The following is a 24,828-nucleotide window of genomic DNA, read 5'->3' as shown; positions in this document are numbered from 1 at the left end:
CATGAGGAAGATTGCAATGGATCACCTGAGGCTGAGACTCGGAGGAATATTCCCCCGTTCAGGTCTTCGTACCCGAGGGGGAAAAAAATTCATGGGAAATTTCACACTTAAAAAAAAAAAGAAAAGAAAAAAAAAATATCTTGCATCTTGTACGGAGTAGCGATTATTATTTCCTCTCCTAGAGCTAGAGTTTCCCATCCCTTCTGCCGGCTGAAAAGCGGGCCACAATGGGGCTCTCACGCGACCGGTCCGACAAAGATCTTGAGGCCAACCCCAGGCATGAAACGAATCATGTTGAGCGGGAGTACGAGACGTCGGTCACCGTGAAGTGTAGATGGCTGGGTCTCTACGCCTTATCTGGCCTACTCTCCATCTTCTATCACCGGCGAATTGTGGAATCGGTGAGGATCTGCCCATAGAGCCTTACCCGTGGACGATCATCGTTCCAAGGTTTTTCTTTTACGTGTCTGTTGAACTTTGCTTATACCGTCGATCTAGTTGCACGGCCCGTGGACTTTCACCGGCATCCATGCACTGGTTATCTTTTGTGTAACGACTCTTCTCCAGGAAGGAGGCTATCTGCGGCTCTCGAGACTTTCGCTATGGGGTCACGTCGCTGTCGGCATGTACTCGATGCTGTTCAGCGCGAGTAGTGCCATGTCCTTTCTCTCGGTGCGGGTGTTGTATGTTTTTTTCCATGCTCTCTTCTTTCTTTCTATTTGTCTGTCTGTTCTTGACTAGAGGCTCTAACAATTTCCCATAGGCCTTTTACCACCCGGGCGTTCTATCAGACCATCTGCAGCACTGCGCCGTTGGTCATGGTTCTCGCCTATCGGGTGCGGTACTCACGCAAGTACTCCATAGCCACGTGGCTGTCGCTGCTAGCCCTCATCATGGGCACTATCCTGGTGATCAACAAAGAGTACCAAACCTCGGGACTCGGGATTTTCATCTCTCTTTTCAACATGGGTCTCGGAGTAGTGACAGTATGTTTCTACGATCCATTGGTTCTCTTCTAGAGAAACAAACTAATCTCTGACCAGATGATCGCAACCAATCGACTCTTGACTGGGCCCCTGGCACTGGCTCCCCTGGAGCTGATCCACCGCGTGTCACCTTACGCTGCCGTGCAGTCTGTTCTGCTGGCAGTAGTGAACAAGGAGCCCCGGGTCCTGATCGATGTACTATGGCCCCGCGCAGTTGATCAATCGCCACATGCTGTCATGGCCACGTGCGGGCTTCTCCTTGGCAGTGGGCTGATCGCCTTGTTGTTTCATCTATCCTCCTTCCATGCCAATCGGGCCACAGGGGCCCTGACCCTTGCTGTCTGCGGGAACATCCGACAGACACTCGGCTTAGTTGCCGCGAATTTTGTCTTTCGAGGGTTTCCCTTGGGGGTGTCGAATGCAACTGGGACTCTGCTCGTTGCCATGGGGGTTGCCCTATACACCAAGACAGAGTTGCTGTCCAGGAAAGCATCCCCGTCTACTTGATTGTAGACTACCTGGTATATACATAGCCGCCCTCTCCCCTACTTTTCGGGGCTGCAGTCTTTAGGGCTCGCTTGCACGCGATGCCCGTTTTGTCCAAATGTCCTTGCATACTGTACAGCAGTCTCGTCGCATATCCTATGTACATACAGTAGTGATGTCTGTTATTAGTGTTGATGTTATGATAATATACGCGCTTGCATATTTTCTAGTGTTCTTTTCATATAGATAGATATATTTCTCTCCATACGTCTCTCAAGTTAAAGGAATTGTACTGTACAAGACTGCTGTATATCTTGTACCTATATCCAAGTACAGTCTTTCATTTCGAATAAGACCGAGCCCCAAGAAGTAGGTCAAACTTAGGGCCCCCTGGCTGTAACCCGCTAGGAGAGTCTTGTGGCGATCGGTTGCTTTCGCGGTTTTTGGCCCCATTTTCTGTGGATTGTGCCACTGAACGTACGAGGCTATGTACATATGTATTCAGCCCTTACAATACAAGCACGCGACTCATGTTGTTCCGCCCCGACCCCTCTGTGCTGCGAGTTTATTACCATTCTGAGGTCTAGTGCGCTGCTTGCAGTAATAATGGATAATACATAACTAACCGTTCACCTCTGAATCCATACTGTAGACGTGTGTACAATACACCCTATTTGTGTACAGTATCTAGATTCCTAACGTTCTACTTTCTTCCCTTCTTTCTCCCTCTCTGTCTCTCTCTTGTCTCCATCCTCCGTTCCCTCATCCCCTTTCCCTCGCCTAGGCCATTGTTCAACGGGCTACGCAACAATGGTTCCCCTCGCAGATGCCCCCCGCCGGGTAAAGGTTTTCGTGGCGGTTACTGCGAGCATTCTGATTCTCCTTGTGGTCTTGCTCTGGCAGGATTCTGACGATGCGACGCCCGTCTGGGTCACAAAGAACAAACCAGGCCCGTCGAGTCCGTCAGCGCCAGCAGATCATCACGCTTCGGTCCCTTCGACTTCGTCGACCCCATCGAAAGACTCCAAAACAAGCGCTGCCGGCTCGTCGAAAGATACGCATTCAAACCCCAACCCCGCAAGCCCGGGGGTGAAAGCAAAGGATCCCCTGCACGACATTGGAAATTCCACTCTCGGGGTAAGGATTACATTCCGTACGGGGCGAGGGAAAAAGTTGACTGATATGTTTTGTGAAGTTTGAGCGGATTTTCGCCATTGGCTTCAGTAACCGAATGGACAAGAGGGATGCTGTGACGGTCGGCGCATCGATTGCGGGTCTGGATCTGGAATGGATGGAAGGCGTTCGCGCGGCAGATATTCCCGAGAAAGGATACCCTGAGGTACGCCTTTGTTTTCTTCTTCTTCTGCTCAGCGGTGCGACGATACTGATCTTGAGACTTAGGGATGGGACACAAATATTCGAAATGAGAATGAGATTGGATGTTGGCGTGCTCATATGAATGCTATTCAAAGGTATGATTTCGACCCCAGCGCTTCCATGAACTCTAGGATCCAAAAACACTAATCCGCCCACCGTTAATCTTTAGGATCGTCCAGGAGAAACGTTCTTCGGCGATGATCGTGGAAGATGATGTCGACTGGGAGGCCCATTTTCGAGGACTTTCTCGACACTTCGCCACGGGGGCGCGCGCTTTGCAAGGGTCGGCAGAGGAAACAAGGTCTCCGTACGGGGACGACTGGGATCTATTGTGGACAGGCGGGTGCGCCATGAGAACCATCAAGCCCACATTCTACGTCACGTATAATGAGACGACAGTGCGGCCCGTCGAACACCGCAAGGATATTTGGTGGCCGAAAATCTCGGAGGAGCCCGAGTACGAGGGCGCACGGTTCGTGTTCGACGGCGCCGTTGGGGACTGCACTCCTTCCTACGCCTTGAGTTATCAAGGAGCGCGCAAAATCCTGACTTATATCTCTATGGGAACCACCACCAATACCATCGACATCGCCCTCGCCCGGCTGTGCGCCGGCAAGCTCGATGTCCCCTTCCGGTGTCTGGGCGCCTACCCGACCATCTTCAGCAGCTTCTGGCGCGCAGGCTCCGGGATGCGCGATTCTGAACTTCGTGACGGCGATCCTGCGTGGCACCCGGCCACCTCGGCCGTCGCGTACAGCACCATGATTAACGCCGGACGCCTAATCAACGGCAGTACTACCGCTCTAGCGCAGTGGCCCGAGATGAACCCCCAGGAAATCCCCTTAGATTACGAGCCGCCCTCAGGAGAGATTGTCACGGTGGATGAGCTGCCTGAAGAGGATCGGACCGAGGATGACTTTCCGTGAGATGCAGCATGAAATCCGGTTTTTTTTTTTATTCTTTTTCCTATATGTATGTGCTCTTCTAGGGGGGAGGGGGGCATTTGACGCTCAGCGAGCTGGACTCGGGAGATATCTATCCATTAGGGTTGGGGCCGTTGTAGATCCAGTACATCTTAGTGTCTTACGAGGATTCGTAGTTTTTCTTGCTATAAATATGAGCTTGAGTATATCTTGCACTATGTTCTTTGCAGTAAAGATCGGCCGGGGATTCTGGCACATAGACGAACGGCCCCCAAATTGCCCAATTGCAATATTACGCTCTTATACGTATACTCATGGGGGCCAAGTGTATTTTGTATGAATACTGTATACTGTATACTGTTTACTGTATACTGTATGTACACTGTAGCCCCCATCCGCTCAATCCTTGACTTAGTTCAGATATTATTCATGGGCTTCTCAGCCCTGGTGTTTTTGGACACCTTTCTCAAGCCTCGCTCTCCTGGATCATGATAATATCTTGACTCTTTTCTTTTCCTTTTTCTTCTTCGTCCGATCCCATCCTGCATCAAGGACAAAGCCCGAGATGGGTCTAATCCAAGGCTACATAGGGTCCTTGGCGTCAATGAGACGCGGATGGATTCTTGCGACTGCAGTACTTTTTCTACTGGCGTTTTTGCTCCTTGGAATCCCCGGCCAGACACCCTCGATAAAACCCCTTACGGAGTATGCTCTCTCTCTCTCGGTCGAATATGAAGGTAACTAACGCAAACCTCCACCAGCTATGCAACTTCATCCAATTGCCCTCTCCCTCCCTCCGCGCCCTCATGCGCTCCCCCAGCGCCTCCTCCCCCGCCGCCTTCGCCGGCTGACCCGCCGGCCGACAAGCAGACCTCGGTCATCAACAGTCTCTTCCAGCCATTTCTGCTGCCGATCACCGCGAAGCAGTTTATTAGTCGGTCGGGCAAGAAATTCCCGCTGAAAAAGAAGCCGAGAATCACGAAGCCGCTCGGGAAAGACATCCTTATCATGGATGTGGAGACTCGGCCACTGGACGACGCCGGCAAGGTCCTCAACCGCCACCTCCCTGATATCGAAGAGGTTCCGTATGACACGATGGGCCGGCTTGATCACTATATGTACGGTAGGTTATTGATCTCTCCCTCTCTCTCTCAGAAGTCTATGTTGGGGATGATAGGACGTGTCAGATTGAGATGATACTAATGTTTTGAGTTTGATTACAGCCCGCATCCACGGGTACGATTATAAGCTGATGCAGCTGATCGAGGGCGACCTGAAAGCGCAATGGGCGAAAGTCATCGCCATGGACAAGGCCCTTCGCGACTACAAAGTCGTCGTCTTCATCGACGCCGACGCCCTCTGGTCCTACCCACACGTCCCCGTCGAATGGCTGATGAACCACTGGGGCATGACCGACGAGACGGTGATCGCGCTGCCAGACGACGTATCCGGCGGCTGGGAAGACGTGTACGGAAACCGCGGCATGAACACCGGGTTCTGCATCACGCAGCAGGCACCCAGCACGCGCGACCTCTTCGAGCGGTGGATTACATGCCCGGACGAGACGCGGTACCCGGAATGCTCCAAGTACAAGGAAGATGGCCTCAAGGAGCAGTCGGCCTTCATTGACTTTATCCGCCATGACTACAACGGCTCGGAGATCGTTACCATCCCCTGCACCGAGGCCATGGGGTACCCCGGCCAGAAAGAGGGCGATGGCGAATGCACCGGTGATTTTGTGCAGCACTTTACCACGTGGAAGGATGGGGTGGGCACCGCCGTGCAGCATTCGGTCATGCAGTATTTCATGGAGCGTGTGCATAAGCAGTTCCATGGTGAGTTCAATGATATTGTTGTTGATGAGCTTCACTCCCAGCCCAAGACTTATTCTGAGACGCCGTATTCGTGATTTTCTTTCTTTCTTTCTTTTTTCTTCTCGTTTACTTCGGTTTGGACTGCTTGTTATGCATTTCCTTGTTCTATTAGCGGTATTCATGAGCCCTAGGGTCTTTGCAATGTATCTCCGAATAGTCCAATGACCCTACACTTGAGTTCCACATCCATGGGTATATTTATGGATATCTGTGATATTTACGTAGTATCTTGGTGTTTCCAAGGTTCGATAAACTGATTGATCTCAACCCTACTAAGTAATGTACAAGTGGAATTCACCGGTTGAACATGGACATCCGGAATATCGTCAAGAACCAAGTCTTAACATAATCAAAGCACAACGAGTCGGGTGGTATCAAAAAGGGGTGAGCTTATATGCACATCAAGCTCCAATCTCGATATAAACAGTCGGGCCGTAGCAAAAACACAAAGGAAAAAAAAGAGGAAAGGGCATATAGTAGGTGGATATCTGACCAAGAAAACAACAGTCTAGTCTTAAAACGTGGGGAAAAGGAAAAAAAAAAAGACAGAAAGAAAGAAATGTCAATCATATCCGGCCAAGCTAAGCGGCTGCCACTTCGGCACCAGCTCCAAATAGCTTCTCGCGCCACTCGCCGCAGACGGCCTCGAAGCCACTAACCACATCCCCGCAGACTTTGCCGGCCTCGCGGTCTTGCAGCCGACGGTCCCACTCACCACGCTCGATCCACCGCGAGCCTTCTTCGCGGCTTTCTTCCTCGCGCCGGAGATCGGTGACGAGGTCGCGGGCGGACCGGAGTCGCCGCGATGCCGTCGAGGTCAGCTGCCGGGATTCGTAAAGGGTGTCGCTGAGACTGCGGAGGGAGTGGGTGATGTCGGTGGTCTGGGAGATGAGGGCTTGTAGGGAAACGAGCGGGCTGAGAGCGGACGATTGGGATGGGGTCGTGGGGCGAGAGCCGTGACGCTGTTGTTGTTCTGGAAATGGATAAGGGAGGTTCGGCAGGAGGCCCTCATCGATGAGGGGCATGAGTTCGTCAATGGCATCTTCGGAGAGAAGAGGGAATGGTGAGAATAGGAGCGGGTGGATGAGGGATTGGAGCGTGCGGGTTTGGTGTGTGAGGTGCGAGGTGATGGAGGAATGAGCAGTGATGAGCCTAGCACCCGAACAATTAGACCTTTCCATAGAAGACTTCCTCTTGTCCCTCAAACCCATTTACTTACCTCATGGCACTGTTCTCAATCCCACTTTGTCCACCCAGATCGCGGAGTGCCTCCACCGCTCGTTGGATGACATGGTCGCTGTCACTCCCGTTGTTCTCCATACCCCGCCGCGCGAGGCTCTCGATCTCGGCCATCTGGCTCTCCAGCGCTGGCGGGATGTCGGCCGCCTCGTCGAGATCCGAATCATTCCCGTAGTCCGAGCCGTCATAGTGGGACTCTTGTCGCCGGTGTCGCAGATGGGCCGATCGAAGCTTGTTTCTGGATGAATGAGCAGCCCCACGCTCAGGCGAGAGGTCTGCAAACGGGGATTGGGTGCGCATCTCACGGACAGACTGCAGATATGCATCTTCCCCGTCGCTTTGCTCCAGCTGCTGGGACCCGGCTCGCCCGTTTTCCTGGCCCGATGCGTACCCATACCCGTCTTCTTCCTGCTCCCATGCATCAGCAAGCTCGTCGGCCAGGTTTCCTAACCCCCCTCCACCGGTCTCTGCAGCGGCGGAGAAATCCCCGGATTCGCGGTGAGGTCCGTTCATGGCGGAGGCATTCTGGCGGGGGGTGACAGGGGATGGAGGCGCGGAGAGCCGGGGCGTTTGAGGTGACCGCGGGCTTTGAGGTGCAAATCCGTTTACCCCAGACGTTCCAGGGGAGATAAGAGAGTCGTCCATGGCGGAGAGGTGGCGGTGAGAGATGTTCAGGGGAGCCGGAGTGAGGGGCGGCATAGATGGAGTGGAGGAAGACGGTGATTCCTCCTAGTTTGGGATTAATTGCCCTCGAATAATGTGTAGTGATGGCAACAGGAACAAGGAAGCCAACAACTCAGAGACAATCCAGCAATTGTGCGGCAGACAACAGTGTAGGAGGGGGAGGCGGATCCCACGAGGTATGGATATATTCCCAAACTGAGTCAAGGTCACGACATTGTCCGCATGTAGCAATCCCAAGAACCGAAAAAAGAATAAGAAAAACAAAGAAAAACAAATCCAACAAGAAACAAAGGAACAAATTGACTCTCACATCAAAGATGTGACTTGCATCGCCCCGACGCTAAGGACGGAGAGCGAAGAACGCAGCCAACGGCCGCCCGGCAGAAAAAGCTCCAGACGCCAAACCCCACATTCTTCAGAAAGCATCCCAGCTTCTCTCAGGACATCAGGACAGACAGACACTATGAGTTCCATTCATCGCATGTCGCCATTGGACTTGCTGTCCCTCAATCTCACCAATCTCGACCCCCTGACCGAGAACTATGACTTGGGTTTCTACCTCAACTATCTCATGCGGTGGCCGTCACTCTTCAGCACGGTGAAGGACCGCGACGCCGGCACCGTGGGCTACAGTATGGCTTGACCTCGCTGTATCAGACGATATTGCAATGGATTCCGGGATCTCATTCGCTGACGCCGTGTAGTCATGGGCAAACTCGAAGAACAGCATCCGTCCTTGCGACAGTCGGAACACTACACGCCGTGGCATGGTCACATCACCGTGTTGACCGTCGCGCCGGCCTGGCGCCGACTTGGGTATGCGCGCCAGCTGACGGAGCAGCTGGAGCGGGGATCCGATATAAACAATGCCTGGTTTGTGGATCTATATGTGCGGGCAGGGAACAAGGTGGCGGTGGATATGTATAATGGCATGGGGTAAGTGGAGCGCGCGAGAGTCTCTCGAACTGAGAAAAAACAAAAAAAAAAAAAAAAGAGAGAGAGAGTTGTTGGGTTTCGATGGCTGACCGCACTTGCTAGGTATTCTGTCTTCCGGCGGGTGGTCAATTATTATAGTGATGATCCCACGGGCATGTCGGACTCGGGCGAAGACGCATTCGACATGCGTAAACCATGCAGTCGGGATCGCAAGCGCGAGCATGTGCGAGAGAAGGGCGAGGATTTCCTCGTGAGCCCGGAAGATGTCTCATAGCACTATGCTTGTCCACCGACCATTTGATGAATATACGAAACACCCCAGCTTTGAGGACGGCCTTGGCGTGGGACTCGAGACAGTTACATGCTTATATGCAATCATCTACTGAATGAAGCTTCATTAGACTAAAAGAATTAATTGATGCATTGCATATCTTTCATATTTCATTCTGTTCATATACGTCCATATATTAAACCCAGCTCAACCTGCTCTATTATGCAAATATGCGTTGCTTGTGTTGATTTGATGTAAGGATGCAAGGCGTTTTCATAGACCTGGGAATCATCATCGACGAGGAAATGGGTTGAAAGCGAGTCAAGAGTGAAATACAGCGAGTAGAACGAGCGATATGAGACCTGATGGTGACCAGGTGCAGTCGCATAGTTCCCAAGAATCGAGTATGAAGATGACGCTCGTCATTATATCCATGGATGCCATGGAGTGATTAACCAGAATTTGGCTCAAGGATGGCGATAACTCAAGTCTTGGAAAGCAGTTTTGGCCCCGAGCGGACAAACCTCACAAGGGCCATGAGACACGCAGACGCGATCAGACAACAAGCAGTAAATAGCTGCAGACCGAGATACCCGTGCGTGTCGCTCAAAATGGCACCCCCAATCGGAGTGCCGATCAACAGGCCGATCGAAGTCGTAGCAAAAATCATTCCCAATCGCGTGCCCAGGTCGCGCACGTCTGGGGTCATACTTGCCATGACTACCGGCGGCAGGGACACAAACCCGCCGGAGAAAAAGCCATAAAAAACAGCCAGGATAATGATACCAGGCACAGTATGGACGCGGATCCAGACAAAGGCCAAGACTGCGGTGATGGTCACGGCTGGGGTGAGCATGTTCAAAGGGCCAGTGTGGTCGGCGATGAAGTTGGGGGCGATTCGGCCAAAGGTCGAGGCGGCGTTAAGCATGGCCAGCAGATAGAATCCCAAGTTCGCGTTGACAATGCCCGTCTCAATTGCGTAGGACTGCACGTAGAAGAGGAAGTTGTAGAAGCCCAGGAAGCCCAGAAACATGGCCACGGCAAAGATGCAATAGGCCGGTTCCTTGAACGCAGACAGTTGGTAGAGCTTCCGTTTCTCTTTTGGCTGGAACCGCACTCGCATCACGCTCAGGGATATGCAGATGGATCCCAGACAAAGGAAGCCGAGTGCGCGGGTGGCCCATGGGAAGCCGACCTTCTTCTGCAGCTGATCGAACATGATGGGGTACACCACGCCACCGACGCTGCTGCCGCTCGCGGCCAAGCCATTTGCCAGACCTCTTTTGCGACGGAAGTACTGCGGCAGGATGGCGACCGAAGGCACAAAGAGACACCCAGCGGCCAGACCGACACAGATCCCCTGTGAGAGAATCAGATGCCAGTATTTGGTGGAGAGACTGGTCATCATCAAGCCAAATGGTAGCATGACTGCCGCAAAGCAGATCAGCACCCGGAAATAGCCCGCGTCGAACAACGGGCCCGTCACGACTCCAATCATCATCAGGAGGAAGGACTGCAGCGATCCGATCCAGGCGATGGACGATGACGGCGTCCCGGCGAGTAGATATTGCTCATAGTAGGTCTGGTAGGCACCCCAGGTGTTGATAATGCCCCTGTTCGATTCGATCAGTCAGCCAAATAGCGGTTCGACATTTCATCGCAGCTAGAACCACATACCAGGAATTGAAGAAGAGGAAGAACGAGCCCAGGACCTGCAGCCAACTCATGACACCCGTATCGAAGGTGATCTCGGACTCCTTCTCGGGAACTTCTGACGCATTGGCCGATGCATTGTGGTCTTGAGCCGGAGTGTCGGCGAGGACCTTTTGCTCTACATCCAGATTAGTGGACCCCATTTCGTGATTCTGCGCTTGTCTCGGACTGTGTTGATGCCCTCTTCTTCAAGGACAGGAGCACAGCGTGAACAATGCGCAAGAGAGGGGAAAGTGGTGCTTACAGTCAGAGACCCGAATAGAAAAAAAAATCCCAAGGTGGATTATAAACCGACAAGCGGGGCGGAGGGCTAAGCTGCTGAAAGGGCGGAAGAGACCGAGACCAAGGCCCACTTGATCGATAAAGAGCACACTGAGTGTGCCGGTTATCCAGAGCCAAGATTGAGTTACAGAGATTGGGATGACTCACCCGGCCATTTGATACGAGGATCCTGCAGTAGGGCCAAACATCCCTGTTGTTTTACATACTGGAATATATATGGTATATCAATAGCATCTTTTCTATTTAGTCTGTATCCATCTCGAGCATACACAGGTGGACATCAGGGATCGACAGTATCACTTTTTTTTTGGTCTTTCTAGATTCATGTACATTTAAGCCTCTTGGTTTTGAGCGACGGCTTTCTGTACTTCCCAAACTCCAAACGCTATGCTGAACCCACTCAGAGGTATAATATCAAAGCCCCAGCAAAAATGAAAAAGGGAAGAGACTAGAGAAGCTCCTCGCATGTCCAATCCTCGTACCTAGAGCTAGGGTTAGCCAGATCTTCTGGTTGATGTTCGATGGAGCTTCCTTACCATCCATCTGGCAAGTACCGCCTCACAATCAGAGGAATCTTCTTCTGGTTCAATTCCTTCATGGCAATCTGCAGGGGATCGGTTTCACCCTCGAGATCCACGAGCACGGGAGCATTCATACTAGATTGGACAACAGTCAGCGACCACCATCTGAGAATCAATTCCCCATATGGTACATACCTGATTTGCAGAGCCCGAGTACCCAGGACACGGGCGCGCTCGTACTTGGTCAGGTACGGGGTGGTCGTGCGCTGGTCATTGGGCACCTTCTTCTCGCGCGTCTGCTCCATCACCTTGCCCGAGTAGCCCGCATTGGGGTCACCCGAAACAACGACATTCTCGCCATTGACTGCAGGCTGATAGGAGTCGGCTCCCTCGTCGCCCTCAAGACCTTCCTGGTCGGCGAAGTCCTCCGGCTCGGGATCCTCCAGCACATCGTCGCCAGGCTCGTAGTCGTAGCTGCGCATGGAATTGAGTCAGAATCTCTGCTTGTATCTTTCGATGCGAACATGTTCCGAGGATGGATAGATCCACCAGGACTGCCTTGCGCCCTCTACCTGGCCAATTGCAGATGGAGGGGAGGGGAGCTCTCTCTTACGTTTCCTCAGCGTCGTGCTCGCCGTAGTCAGACATAGTGACGGGAAGTCAGAAGGAGTGACACTTCGCAATAAACGACGAAAGCGAACGTTTCTCAGAGAGAAAAAGAGAGAATGAGACAGCGCTGGAAGCACAGAAGCCACTCGGGAGTCGATCGCCGCGCAAAAAAAGGCGGGAAAACTTCCTTGCGCTAGTCCGTTCCGGGACTCACCGCCTGTTGTGGCGGCAGAATATTTTTTTGTGAACGTCAGCGACGATCAGGTTGACCTTCTCACACTTCCAGCTTTGTCCTGAGGGGACATTGAACCATGGTCCCTAAGCGGAAGACTCCATTGGAAGGGCCCCTTACCCCAAAACGGGCCCGAAAACAGTCTACACTCGACCACTCAGGTAAGCTGATAATGCCCGACACTTGCGGTGTGATCAAGTGGCTGACCATCGTTCTCAAGATCCAATTTACGAAGAGACACACTCAGATGTTGAGTACTCAGCATCAAGGACACCAAGTGTAGCTAGTGATGACCTCAACGAAACCCCCGCGACGCCATTCTCAACGAGCTCCGCCCGATATCCCTCCGAACTCAAAAATCATCGATGTCCCTTTGACGGGTGCACGAAAGCCTTCAATCGCCCCGCCCGGTTGCAAGAGCATCTTCGATCACATAACAATGAACGTCTTTTTCAATGTACATTTGAGGACTGCGACAAGACTTTCTTACGAGCATCCCATCTCCACCACCACATCAAGAGTGCCCACACCGGAGTCCGGGACTACGTCTGCGATCGCCCGGGCTGTGAGAAGAGCTTTGTGACCGGCTCAAGACTCCGTCGACATTTGGCTGCGCATGATGGAAGGGATAAGTATCGCTGTACTGAGTATCCGCCCTGCGACGAGACCTTCCGGAAGCATTCAACCCTGCAAAAGCACATCACCACCGTGCATCTCCAAGAAAAACCATTTGCGTGTCCCCACGTCGACCCGACTACGGGCCAGAAATGCCCGATGGCTTTTGACACGGCGGGCCATCTTCGAGCCCATGAAAGCAGGGTCCACACAGAGAGACGTTTTAGCTGTGCCGAGTGTGCTCAACACCTGCAAGACCAACCATCCGATACCAACCTCACCGAGGACGCTGTGATCTTTTCCTCCTATGCCCTCCTCCAATCTCACATCCGGACTGTTCATCCTCCCAAATGTCTCCACTGTCCCATTATCTGCTCGACGTCTCGCGAGCTTCGGCGCCATCTGGAGGTGGCCCACGGCGATGTCAGCTTAGAAGAAAGAAAAACGTTCACATGCACCGCCGCCGGCTGCGACCGTCGCTTCACCAAGAAGGGCAACCTGACCGTCCATATCCGGACGGTGCACGAGGGCGAGAAACGGTTTGCCTGTGGCGAGACCGACCTGTCCACCTCGAAGAAGGTCGCCGGCTGGGACGGCATCGGGTGTGGGAAACGGTACGGCAGCAAACTCGCTCTCGAGGAGCATGTGCGCACCGCCCACCTGGGTTTCCAGAATGCCAAGGCAGAGCGGCGGCAGCGGCTAGGGTTGACCCAGGATTCCAGTACCGGCCAGCAGGTCTCCACTCTGGCGGCACTGACGGGCCAGGGCTATGCGGAGGAAACGGGCCGTCACATCCGTTGCTTCGACGATTCCTGCGAGCATCGCTTCCATCGCGACTACGACCTGTGGATGCACATGGGCACCAAGCATGGCTGCTCTGAGGACGAGGTCCAGGGTCTGTTCATGCAGCGGGCCCTGCTGGCGGATGACACTGGGCCGGGGGGCAACTCTCTAGGGATCTATGGTCTGGAATTTGACAACGATGTGCAGCCCTTTTTCCATGAACCATCTCAGCTGGCGGGCAACCCCCCGCCTCACGACTCGTCTCTTGTTCTTGACCAGACTGGTCTGGACTCTGATTTTATGATGCATGATTTTCCCAGCCACGATGAGATGGCTATGATTGATCCTGTTCTGGCATATCATTTGATGGAAGAGTAGGCATTTCTGTTTATTGCCATTGTTCTGTATGTTTTTGAGCGATGATTCCGAGTACTTGGTGTCTATTCAAACTTTGAACTCTGGATTTGACTCTCATCTAGGATTGATGTAATGCTGTAAAATATGTTCAAATAGTAGTTAGCAGTACCCGGATATACTTCGGTATAGAATAGAACCTCTCGTCTATCCCCCACAGGTCCAATCTGATAAAAATCAGGCAGAAACATTGAGGAGCATCCATGCCAAGGATTTTTACTTGATTGGAGACATGTTATCTGCTGGATTGTCTTATGTGCCACCGTTAATTGGGTATAAACCAAACGGAACCGAATAGAGACAAAACAGCCCTAAGTGAGCCCGATCCTGGAAGAACAGGATCCACCGCCACGAGAGAGCGGTGTATTGCGGAGTCAGAGAGACAATGGGCATCGATCGGCGATCGGACTGGAAATCTTAGTAGGAGATCGGAACGAGCGAGAACGAGAACGCCGAGCTCATCAGCAATAGGGGATTACAGGGCTGTCTAGATGGCTGCCTAGGTTACAAAGGAAGCCCATATTGTGGCTGAGTTGTCGATAGTGTGGTCCAGTGCCGGGGATTTCCGAGAATCATTTGTGGGTTCTATTCAATTGATTTTATTCTGTTATTATAATGCTTAATTATATTTAATTATAATTACATATTATGATAAGTATTTTCCAGCACATACGTGGACAGAAAGTGAAAGACGGGGTTCTCGGCCAATATGGAGTGCGCGTCCAAGTTTTGCACTGGGCGAGGTGGGTCTTGAATGTACGTGGCCTGAAGATATAAGAGTAAAAGAATAAAGAAATAAATTTTTAAATATTCAAAGATTTAAATATTGTTCCTTGGGTCGATGTGGTGGCACATTTGCCTCGTCGATTTCATTAGTTCTCTTCATAGAGTGGCGGGAACCAGCGTTTACTTGGGACATTGGAGATGGTATTTATGATGGTATATTATATATTCTATTCTATATTCTATGTTATATATTCTATTCTATATCATATCCAAATACCAGTCAGATCCTGATCAACTAAGACACCTGCTAAATTTGGGGATTGCCTCTCCACCGACGATCCCCGGGATGACGCCAGCGAGTTGTCTCAAATGGTCTTTTCTGTATTGGACTGTGTAGACCCACGGATGCTCCGGTTTGTCGCCTCATGCTTCTGTCTGACCATTTTGACATCTTTCTCCAACCTCTTTCTCTCTCTCTCTCTCTCTCTCTCTCTCTCTCTCTCGCTCTTCCCTTAATCCCTTGGCAAATCCGAGACAACGTCACTTGGCGCTTGGTCACCGGTTTCCCCGACTTTCCGGCTGCTGCCTTGTTTTCTTTTCTTTTTCTTTTTCTTTTTTTTGTCCTTGTCTCTGGGAATTCCGGTTTTTTCTCCATGGATCACCCCGTTGGATACTGATTTGATCTGCCGTTGAGATTTTGCCCTGTGCGATTGTCTGGAGTTTTCCCTGTGAAGCCCCTTCTACTCTCGCTTTTCCAACTTCTCTGGATTTGCGACGTTTCACGGTCGAATTGAGAGGGATATCCCAGGAGAAACCAGAAGCCTGGAAGTGGTCTTCTTTTTTCCCTGTCGATCTCTCGGTCCTACCTCACCATCCAGACGTCATGGGTCGCTCGCGTGGTATGTTGATCGACACCGGGATGTTTCGGACACCACGTTATTGACTCTCCCTTGCGTTGCCTTTAGTTCTCTCGTTTATATCAACCTTCGGAGGTCCCAAAAATAATGATTCGGTCAAGGACAGCCAAAAGTCGACCGTGACCCCGGCCCAGACTCCCCCGAGGTGGCAGACCCCGTCCCCCGAAACCCCATCGCCCCCGGCCGAGCTGTCGCCCGTGAGTGGCTCCGGTCCACGAGGTGATGCTTTCGGTTCGCGACCTGCGTCGACCGTCTTCTCGCGCAACCCGCCCCTGATGCAGCAGGAGGAGGATACGCCGCCAGAGCTGTCGCCGATCTTCTCCTTCCTCAATATCCACACGAACAAGGTGTATCACGAAGGGTATTTTCTGAAACTGAGCGACTTGGATTCTCGTGAGTGTTGCTCTCGTGGTATGGAAAATACAATATGCTCATTACACAAACAGACGGGCGGCCTTCTGCAGATCGACAATGGCTGGAATGCTATGCGCAACTGGTCGGGACCGTTCTCTCACTCTGGGATGCTGCCGCGCTGGACGCGGCAGGCGGCGAAGAGGTTCCCCCGACGTTCATCAATCTGACCGATGCGTCTATCAAAATGGTAAGTTGATACAGGCACAGGGCCATTGCGTATTTGCTCACTGTTGGTCTCTGATAGATTGAAACCTTGCCGATTCGAAATGGAGCGGTGCCGCCACTGAAGAACGTCCTGAGTCTGTCATCCGCGGGCAAAAACCGATATTTACTCCATTTCAACTCGTTCCATTCGTTGGCGCAATGGACCGCAGCAATTCGCCTTACTATGTACGAACATACGTCTTTGTACGAGGCCTATACCGGCTCGCTTATTGCCGCAAAAGGAAAACATCTTCCTGGTATCCAGTCCATCCTGGTCCCCACCCGGTTTAAGCATGAAGACTGGGCACGAGTGCGCTTCGGAGCGGGCACTCCGTGGAGGCGATGCTGGTTTGTGATTACACCACCAGATGAGAAGGAGATCCAAAAGGCGCGGAAATCGATGAAAAAATCGGCCTATGATCGCTTGACAATGCCGGTGACCGGACACATCAAATTCTACGAGACAAAGAAGACCAAGAAGGCCCAGCCTATCGCCACAGTCACCAACGTGTACTCGGCCTATGCGATTTATCCCCAGTCCAAGGCTCTCATCGATCAATCAACCCTGGTCAAGCTGGAAGGACGAATTCACATCCACACCCAGCCGCAATCCTCCTCCGAGGGTTATGTTTTTGTCATGCCCGAGGTCCATCCTGCAGTGTCCGGCTTCGAGACGATGCTCCGATTCCTCTTCCCAACTTTCGATACATTCAACCTTTACGGCCGTCCCACGCGCCTGGTCGCCGATACCAACCACATCAAGAGCATTATGTTTGCTTTTCCGAAGCAAAGACGTTATGGCTACCTGGATGTTTTGGACATTGCCGCCCTCCTCCAGACTCCGGGCAGTCAAGAATGGACCGAGGCAGACTGGAGGAGACAGCTCAAGGAAGCAACCCAGCGGCGCATTTCGGCCGGTCGAAGTCGAACCAACAGTGTCAATAGTAGTCGACCACGCTACCGTTCCAGTATCTCAATTCGGAACGGTGAAACCCCGACTAGTACACCTCCTCGTCGCCAATTCCCCACTCCCGCGGGCAAGTCTGAATTCAACCAGTCTACCGAGGCCATCGTTCGTGAAGTCCCAAGAAACGACCAGGCACAGGCAGTCTACCACTCTCGCGGGCTTTCAGATACTACAGGCTTGCAATCGGGTCACCGGCATGGGCAAGAGTCCATGTTCGACCGCTCTCCTCACTCATCGGCTCAGGATTTGACGCAGCGAGAGAAGCTACAAGCTGCGGTGGCGCCAATTGCGGAGCGCAGTAGCTCCGAGAGTGACCGGGCCCCGTATGAGGATGCACAGACGGGATTATACGAGGATCGGCTGCCACCACGCACTCCGCCCTCTCCCGTTGCAAGCCCACCGGCTTTCTCACACGGCCCCAGGGAAAAGCCCACCAACCGGCCGGAACCGACTGCAGAACAGAGATTGGCACATAACCGGATGTCTCATGGAACTCTCTCCCAACTTGCGGCAGTGGGAACGATGGGCATGAACGGAGCTGCGGTTGCACGGCATGACCAGCAGTCTCACCCCAACAACTACCACAATCCGCACGACAGGGACTTTGGCAACGCTGATGCCCATTATCCTTCCTCATCTCACAATGCTCCACCTGCATACTCTTCGAACGAGACAGTTGGTCTGGCGCTCCCAGTGCAGCCGCCCCAAAACACCAAGCACCGTCCGAACACTCCCAACTCGTCGGGCACCCCGTCACCTCAGCAACTCCAAATCGACACCTCTAGATCTGTGCGTCGCAAGCCGCTTCCTCAAAGGGATCTTTTCAACGGACCGGTGTCCCCTGGGGGAGAGCCCAGCATGGATGATCTTCGTCACACCCTCGATGAAGAAGTGCTGAACCGAATCGCTCCTCATCTCCCATCACCAGTCTCACCGACCAGGAATGAGGATGAGAGTGTGTATGATGATGCATCCACCATCTCGCCTGATTATGCAAGCACCCATGGCTCAATATACAGCAAGAAATCCGTCAAATCTACTACCAGACCTAGAATGGGAGTGATGAAAACGGTGGGAGAAGGGCCCTCGAAGCAGGACGTGGTCATCGGGGATGCTCACTATTCTACGGATAAGCCGGCGACATCGAACCCCGACATTCCCACGGTAGATTTCGGTCCAACATTGACCTACATGCCTACCACCGGGCGCCCCAATACATCTGGGCCTTCGAGGAAGCCCGTGAACCCACGGAACGACTCAGAGGCAGAGAGGCTGAAGTTATCGGTGCCCCTCCACGCCATGGACCGGGACCATTCTCGGTCTCCCAGCCAAGATGAGTTCCGACGGAGCATGTTGTGGCAGCCGGGAATGACTGCTGGCCGCCCGACCACTCCTGGAGGTCTCACCCCGGAACAGTTTGTGCAGCAACGAGCTGCGCCCAGTCCTCAGATGCACGTTCATCACCGAACCTCTTCGAACCACACACCACCTCCGCAGCGACCAGCCTCGGGTGATTGGACACAGCAGGTTCGACCAGGCACGCAGATGACCAATCATCGGGATCCCAACTACCGACCCTCTTCTCGCGGCACCAACGCCATGATGGGTTACAATGACGTTTCTACTCACCTCTCTGCCCGTGAACAGGAGCATGTGGCCCGTATGACAGGGTCCTCGTTCTTCAACATGTCGTCGAACGACAACCGAAAGCCGGAGGCGCAAATGAACCCCCGTGGGCTTGTTTCAGCCATCGATGCCCGTGAACGCGAAAGACGCGAGATGAGGGAGGGAATGTCCAACCAGATGGTTCAGCATGCAATCGCTCAGCGCCAGCAGCGGATGCAGCAGCAGCAACTCGCGCCCCCATATGCCGGTTCCATGTATGCGCCTCCGCAGTCTCAGGATCCCATGTACAGCATCCCCGGAGCCAGCCACACCTGGGATGCCCTCCATCAAATGAACCGCCCCGATGAGCCGCGCCGTCGATCCTGGTATGGACAGCTCGCTCAGGCGCCACCCAACCCTCCGAGCTACCAGCAAAGCCAGCACTATTCCCAACACCCTGGTGGCTACTACAACAATGCCAACATTACCCATTACTAGAGGGCATTGGAATTGCCCTGCCCTGCCCTACCATACCATAGGAGTTTTATCCTTTCCCTTCTTTGACATCGATCTTCTATTCCTCCCAGCTTTCGACTAAACCATACCCCCAATCCTTACCATTCCAATTTGGTTTCATTTTCATTTTTTTCCCCTTGTCCAAATTGCCCACTCCTGCATGTCTACCACCTTAGACCTAGATGTCCCGACTGACACCAGCCTTTCTTTTTCTTTTTCCAGTCCGCCCCCTAGCATTTATTACTTTCTCTTCTGCATGGTTTTCTTGCATTGCGCATCCAATGGAGTTGCAGATCGGGTTGGCGCGACGGGGTCTTCGATTCTCTCCTCTTGCATGCTGCTTGCTATTCCTATCATTCCTTGCTGGGTCTTTTGCTTATGTCTCCCTTTCTTTTTGTTGTTTTTGTCTCATATTTTACTTCGTGTAGATCGATTCTCTCTGTCTATATGCTTTTCTTTATGTGCCACTCTTCTGTCCCGTAGAATGTATCAGACTTAAACGGGGGTGAGCTGGGATTCTTCGCGGTTTCCAATGTACCTAGGTAAGAGATGAGCTAGAAGTCAACACCAGTAATGACAGAACAAACCACTGTTCTCTAGGCAATGTAGGTACGGATGTATCAACCCCAAGGAATGAACTATCTCGAGTATTGATTAAATGAGGCATTTCATAGCAAGTAAGAATAAGTATAGCCATTAGAAATTATTCTAAACACATGGAATATCCTCGTCAATCCCCATAAAGCAATAGAAGACATTCCCTCTCGTTCCCAGTTTCTTCTTGCCACATCAAATCAAATCCAGGATATCAAACCGCCGCCGCACTCTTCTCCTTCCCAGACTCAGCCTGCACCGAAACAGCGCCCTCTGTCATAAAAGCATCATCATTCATATGCCGAAACTTGAACCAAAATACCACCGTCTGCACCGCAAGCGCCACAGCAGGCGCGCCCCAGATCCAAAGGAGCCACGGGTCCTTAGTAACAGGCAACAGGATCTCGCCAAGGGCATAAGACAGAGCCGTCATGAACAAGAAAATCGACATAACAAGACCCTTCATCGAGGGCGGGGACCGTGCATACGCCAGCTCGTAGGCCGTAACGTTACAAAAGCACTCGCTGAGCGCGCCGAGGATCGTGTTGGGGAGTTGCCACCAGATGCTGATGGGCGCGACTTGGTCGCAGGTCGAGGCGTAGTAGCCGCAGGGGGAGAGCTCGTAGACGCGCCATTGGACGAGGGTGCCGACGACGCCGGAGATGGTTGCTAGAATGAAGCCGAAGGTGAGGCGGTCGATGCGGCCGAATTTGATGTTGAGGCGCGTGAGCGTGGGGTAGATTATGAAGCTGAGGGTTGGGACGGCCACCATTATGCTGAGAGCGTTGAAGTTGTTGAGGACGTCGTTGGGCGCTCCGTTCGTTATCATTGAGGCGCCTTGGTTTGTGGCGACGGACCCGATGCCGCCGTCGTTCATGTTCCAGATTGGGAAGTAGAGGAATACTTCGCATGCCGCTGTTATCATTAGTATAAGATTCAGTAAATTTATGTAGTAGATAGAGGGAGGGGAGGTAGGGGGGGGGGGGGTGTATGTGTGTTTGTCTTACCAAGAGTCCGACGCACATCTTCCACCCCCTGGTCCGTCCAGTCTACGGCGATTCCTTGCGCTCGCAGGGTATCCGGCTTCGCCGCGTCCCAGAAGTTCTGACGCCACACGAGGAACTTGTTCCGGCGGAGCGCAGTAAACGTGATTTTGAAAGCGCGGCTGATCTCCGAGCCGCCCTTCGGAGGCGCCCTATAGGTCTTCTTATAGATGACGGCGAGCAGAATCGGCAACAGAAAGTAAATGATGCCGACAAGCAGGAACGCCAGCCAAAAGCCGACATATTTCTCCGAGTACGTGGTGGCAATCATGTAGAAGGCGCCGACATTGACAAACCCATAGAAGATGAGCATGGTCCGGGTGGTGGTGAGCTCCGGGTCGACGATGACCTTCTCGCCCGACTTGAGCACCTTGGTGTACGGTCTCTGGCAGCGGTGCTGGTCGAGGATGGTGGGCGCTATGTTGGGCTTGAAGAGTCCTGCGCCCAGGGCTAGAAGCAGCAAGCCCAGCACGAAGGGCGGCGCCGCGTGCGCTGACCCCTTTTGGAGAACTGACGGGATCGCGCCGACTAGCTGGATGATATGGGCGACGCCGCAGATTAGCACGCCCACCACGATCGCTTTGTACCGGCCCACGTAGACGTCGGCCCACCAGCCCCCGAGAATCGGGATCACGTAGGCTAAGAAGGAAAAGAGTAGCGTCAGTCCCGAGCTGGCCTGGAGACCCATATCCAAGGCGCCCGCTGTCTTCTGGGTTCCTCGGGGAGGAGCACCTGTTCCATTTCCGCCTGTGGTTGTGTTTTCTCGTAAGTATCTGGTCGTCATACAATGCGTTTAGTTGCCTCTGGGAAAGGTAGCAGGGCTGACTTACCGGCAGGCAGAGGGAACTGCACAAAGTTGGAAAACACCGTTTTTGCGCCATAGTATGAGGCGCGCTCAGCGAATTCTACCAGACACAGAGAGTACGAAACCAGCGGTAGGGTTCCTGCGACTCGGCGCAGCGACTCCGTCTCGTGGTCCGACGGCACAGGAAACTCCTCGTCTAGCGACTGAGTGTCGACCTGGTACTCGACCTTTTGTGAGGGAGTAGCAGCCACATCCGGGTCGATACTATCGTTCACTCGAGTCGCTATAGACCGTGTCAGTGTTGGACGAGACGTGTGGTGGTCAAGATGCAAAGAAGAACTATGTAAAAAGGGGAACTCACTCATCTTGAATCGCCAGTCAAGAAGATCTGCTCCACACTGGAAAGAAAGTGTCTGGATGATCCAACCGAGGGCAAGGCGAGAAGACCGAGTATTTAAAGGCGATGAATTGCTCCGATTCCTCCATGAAACTAGGGCAGACAGACCGAGGGTCGAGCGCCATCCAAGAAACCAGGCACAATCCAAGCAGCGGCAGCCCTGTCCAGCGGTTGATAGTTCCAAGACCGCCAATGGCTGGGCAGGGCGTATCTAGCGCTGTTCTTGCGTTATCAGCATGGTCGATGGCGAATCTGCGACTCCACGGATAGAAGCACGCTAACACAGCCCAATAACACACCCCAGTCAACAGATGCAACGTGAGCCCGCTTTTCCCTCAAGTAAATCGGGTCTGTCACCATCGAGCGCCATTCTAGTGCCATCGTTAGCAAGTTGTACATCCTCGCCTTGGTTTCTCTATCTCACATCGGAGAATTATGTAACTATCGAGTCGTTGGAGACACCGTCTCGAGAAAAACGTGGCGATGCCGACTTAGGATTGAGTGCCCGAGGGCTGCATAAAACCATTTTCATTGATCTCGAAAGTGTACATGGGAAAGCCCTTCCCACTGCGAAATCACCGCTACGGGATAAAAGGGATACATACATCATAAATCCAACGTGCAAAACAACAATGTATAGAGGTATCCCAAACAAACGCCACAATTGCCTGCTTTCGTCTCATACTCCCCACCCTCGATCAAAGACCACATCTATCATGGTGTCTTAGGAAATCAGGTTTCAGTTTAGTTGGAGTGCAGCTTCTTGACCCGCATCACGCCCTCGTACAGCCCCCGGTCCAAAGCAGCCGCAACCGTCAGAGTACCACCGATAATGGCACAAACCCCAGTGAGGAAGCCAGTGAAGGTCTTGGGACGGGCCTCGCGGTTGATCACCTTCATGGGAGAGATGTCGTAGTTGAAAAAGACACCGGGGATACCACCGGCGGCGTGTGTGCGCTCCTTGTGGCCCTCGGCGGCGTCGGAACCACCCAGCAGGGGCCGCTTGTGCGAGGTCGCAGAGTACTGATGGGCCTCAATGCTCCCCTGGGAACCATAGCCGAAGCCGTGGGTACCAAGGGGCGCCTTGTCGTAGGCACTGTGGATAGACGAAGAGAAAAGCGGATCCCAGCCCAGGGGCAGGTAGGAGGTCGAGACGACCTTGACAAAGTACATGTAGTTGTAGAGGGGTTCATCGGTCGCCTGCTTGGTGTCGTCGAGCGGGTTGGTATGGTGGTGATCCGTCCATTGCCAGCGGTCTGCGAGCTCGACCGGGAGCTGGGGTCCGAATCGGAGCTCATGGATCTCATGGGTCATGGTGTGTTGTTCGGCGACCGGCGCATCGGGCTGGAGGTAGTTCTCCATGTCGTGCGCGTGCATGTTCCCGCTGCTGAAGCTGCGGCCCGGCGCGACGTGGAAGTTGCCCACCACCTTGTTGACTCGCAGCACACCTTCAATGCGGCATCCCTCGCGGCGCTGGGCCCGGAGCTTCTCTGCGTACCCTTCACGCTGGCACTGCTCGATGTTCTCACCCATGCCAAATGCCCATTGCTGCTGTCCATAGGCCTCGCGCACCTCCTCACAGGTGCTGCAGCAGCCAGGCTTGATCACGTCCGGCGGTGCCGGAGCTCCACCGCACTCGCCGCAGTAGTTCGGGTCCAGGTGTTTGGCCGCTTCGGAGGGAGAGTGCCTGGGAGTCGGAGAAACGCAGGGTGAGCTTATGATCACGTCGCAAGAATAGCGCAAACTTACAGATCCAACGACTGAACTTCGAGAACACCACTTCCCTCGTTCACGGGCGCCAAGCGGATCTTACTCACGCCATGCGCAACGCCCACCTGCTGTTCTCCAGAAACATCCATAACATCCAAGGTCGTCAGTTCGCAGGGCAGTCGTGGGAACGTCATGTTCATGTGGATCTCCATCCTCTCGCCTGTAATGAGAATTCTCATGGTCAGTTTCTCTTTCCATTCATTCGTTTGGCGACTCGATCTCCAAACTCAATTGCGTACCTCGCGACTTGTCCACAATAAGCTCCGGCATTACCACCACCCGCCGATAGTCAGCCCATTCTCCCCATACAAGCCACAGGACAATCAGCAGCGAGGCGATCGTGATGACACCTCCCGAGGTGGTTCGAATGCGAGCATCTTCGACGGTCTTGGCGAAGGCGTCTAACCTCGTAAATCGCGACTTTGCGGGCATTTTGCTGGTTATGCGACGACCATAGAATGGTCTGCAGAATTGAGCAGAGAATTGAGGTCAGCGTCAGCTACACTAATGTCTAGAAAGCGGCGCAAAGGCGTTAGCTGGCTTGTCATGGAACGCGCAGGAGGGCTGGAATCCACAGCCGGCGCAGCACGAGATCAACTCAATACTCAAGGGACACACATACACTGACAAGTTGAGTCAATTCAATTGCTCCTTGACCTTGGTTTCTTTTGCCGAACAATCCCACCGCGGGCGAAAGGTGCAAGTTGGCGCGATCGATATAGATTGGCCCCATGTATGGGCATTACCGTTCAAAGGACAGACGACAGCCGGTGATTGGCCGGTAGTATGACTCAGCATATCATAGATCACATGATATCGGTTCCCACGTGACTCGTGCGTCACGTTTCTTTTTGTCGGCGCCGCATTTTCACTCCGATTGAGCTCTTTGGCGGCGTCGCATTCGCCTGCACCTCACTTTCTTCTT

General features: G+C 53.1%; 11 protein-coding genes across 11 annotated transcripts; 6 read left to right on the top strand and 5 right to left on the bottom strand.

Moving 5' to 3' along the window:
- Positions 1 to 227: 227 nt before the first annotated feature.
- Positions 228 to 1,493, top strand: NUU61_009432 (Drug/metabolite transporter; the record flags this gene model as incomplete). The annotated part of the gene is made up of 4 exons (XM_056659957.1): positions 228 to 401; positions 499 to 683; positions 764 to 986; positions 1,044 to 1,493. 4 exons carry the CDS (start codon positions 228 to 230, stop codon positions 1,491 to 1,493), a joined length of 1,032 nt encoding a protein of 343 aa, XP_056508250.1.
- Positions 1,494 to 2,282: 789 nt separating this feature from the next.
- On the top strand, positions 2,283 to 3,775 carry NUU61_009431 (glycosyltransferase family 25 protein; the record flags this gene model as incomplete). Its single annotated transcript, XM_056659956.1, has 4 exons — positions 2,283 to 2,609; positions 2,668 to 2,811; positions 2,874 to 2,944; positions 3,019 to 3,775. The coding sequence occupies 4 exons, from the start codon at positions 2,283 to 2,285 to the stop codon at positions 3,773 to 3,775; spliced, it is 1,299 nt and encodes a 432-aa protein (XP_056508249.1).
- Positions 3,776 to 4,337: 562 nt separating this feature from the next.
- On the top strand, positions 4,338 to 5,681 carry NUU61_009430 (uncharacterized protein; the record flags this gene model as incomplete). Its single annotated transcript, XM_056659955.1, has 3 exons — positions 4,338 to 4,363; positions 4,534 to 4,895; positions 4,996 to 5,681. 3 exons carry the CDS (start codon positions 4,338 to 4,340, stop codon positions 5,679 to 5,681), a joined length of 1,074 nt encoding a protein of 357 aa, XP_056508248.1.
- A 546-nt stretch (positions 5,682 to 6,227) lies between these two features.
- Positions 6,228 to 7,584, bottom strand: NUU61_009429 (uncharacterized protein; the record flags this gene model as incomplete). Its single annotated transcript, XM_056659954.1, has 2 exons — positions 6,228 to 6,798; positions 6,866 to 7,584. 2 exons carry the CDS (start codon positions 7,582 to 7,584, stop codon positions 6,228 to 6,230), a joined length of 1,290 nt encoding a protein of 429 aa, XP_056508247.1.
- A 448-nt stretch (positions 7,585 to 8,032) lies between these two features.
- On the top strand, positions 8,033 to 8,779 carry NUU61_009428 (peptide alpha-N-acetyltransferase complex B subunit NAT3; the record flags this gene model as incomplete). Its single annotated transcript, XM_056659953.1, has 3 exons — positions 8,033 to 8,201; positions 8,274 to 8,505; positions 8,608 to 8,779. The coding sequence occupies 3 exons, from the start codon at positions 8,033 to 8,035 to the stop codon at positions 8,777 to 8,779; spliced, it is 573 nt and encodes a 190-aa protein (XP_056508246.1).
- A 481-nt stretch (positions 8,780 to 9,260) lies between these two features.
- On the bottom strand, positions 9,261 to 10,632 carry NUU61_009427 (MCT family MFS transporter; the record flags this gene model as incomplete). The annotated part of the gene is made up of 2 exons (XM_056659952.1): positions 9,261 to 10,389; positions 10,454 to 10,632. 2 exons carry the CDS (start codon positions 10,630 to 10,632, stop codon positions 9,261 to 9,263), a joined length of 1,308 nt encoding a protein of 435 aa, XP_056508245.1.
- A 587-nt stretch (positions 10,633 to 11,219) lies between these two features.
- On the bottom strand, positions 11,220 to 11,940 carry NUU61_009426 (DNA-directed RNA polymerase core subunit RPO26; the record flags this gene model as incomplete). The annotated part of the gene is made up of 4 exons (XM_056659951.1): positions 11,220 to 11,253; positions 11,308 to 11,427; positions 11,488 to 11,766; positions 11,906 to 11,940. The coding sequence occupies 4 exons, from the start codon at positions 11,938 to 11,940 to the stop codon at positions 11,220 to 11,222; spliced, it is 468 nt and encodes a 155-aa protein (XP_056508244.1).
- A 272-nt stretch (positions 11,941 to 12,212) lies between these two features.
- Positions 12,213 to 13,909, top strand: NUU61_009425 (C2H2-type zinc finger protein; the record flags this gene model as incomplete). The annotated part of the gene is made up of 2 exons (XM_056659950.1): positions 12,213 to 12,294; positions 12,354 to 13,909. The coding sequence occupies 2 exons, from the start codon at positions 12,213 to 12,215 to the stop codon at positions 13,907 to 13,909; spliced, it is 1,638 nt and encodes a 545-aa protein (XP_056508243.1).
- Positions 13,910 to 15,554: 1,645 nt separating this feature from the next.
- NUU61_009424 (uncharacterized protein) lies at positions 15,555 to 19,276 on the top strand (the record flags this gene model as incomplete). The annotated part of the gene is made up of 4 exons (XM_056659949.1): positions 15,555 to 15,570; positions 15,637 to 15,981; positions 16,035 to 16,189; positions 16,247 to 19,276. The coding sequence occupies 4 exons, from the start codon at positions 15,555 to 15,557 to the stop codon at positions 19,274 to 19,276; spliced, it is 3,546 nt and encodes a 1,181-aa protein (XP_056508242.1).
- Positions 19,277 to 20,102: 826 nt separating this feature from the next.
- Positions 20,103 to 22,101, bottom strand: NUU61_009423 (putative MFS peptide transporter; the record flags this gene model as incomplete). The annotated part of the gene is made up of 4 exons (XM_056659948.1): positions 20,103 to 20,803; positions 20,896 to 21,678; positions 21,762 to 22,019; positions 22,098 to 22,101. 4 exons carry the CDS (start codon positions 22,099 to 22,101, stop codon positions 20,103 to 20,105), a joined length of 1,746 nt encoding a protein of 581 aa, XP_056508241.1.
- Positions 22,102 to 22,877: 776 nt separating this feature from the next.
- Positions 22,878 to 24,335, bottom strand: NUU61_009422 (retrograde cargo receptor ERV46; the record flags this gene model as incomplete). Its single annotated transcript, XM_056659947.1, has 3 exons — positions 22,878 to 23,820; positions 23,883 to 24,063; positions 24,143 to 24,335. 3 exons carry the CDS (start codon positions 24,333 to 24,335, stop codon positions 22,878 to 22,880), a joined length of 1,317 nt encoding a protein of 438 aa, XP_056508240.1.
- Positions 24,336 to 24,828: the final 493 nt, after the last annotated feature.

The sequence above is a fragment of the Penicillium alfredii genome, assembly GCF_028826965.1.
Source record: "Penicillium alfredii strain IBT 34128 chromosome Unknown utg000011l_segment0_segment0, whole genome shotgun sequence".
NCBI lineage: Eukaryota > Fungi > Ascomycota > Eurotiomycetes > Eurotiales > Aspergillaceae > Penicillium > Penicillium alfredii.
The sequence above is the reverse complement of the archived record's forward strand: the minus strand, read 5'-3'. Positions and strand labels throughout refer to the sequence as shown.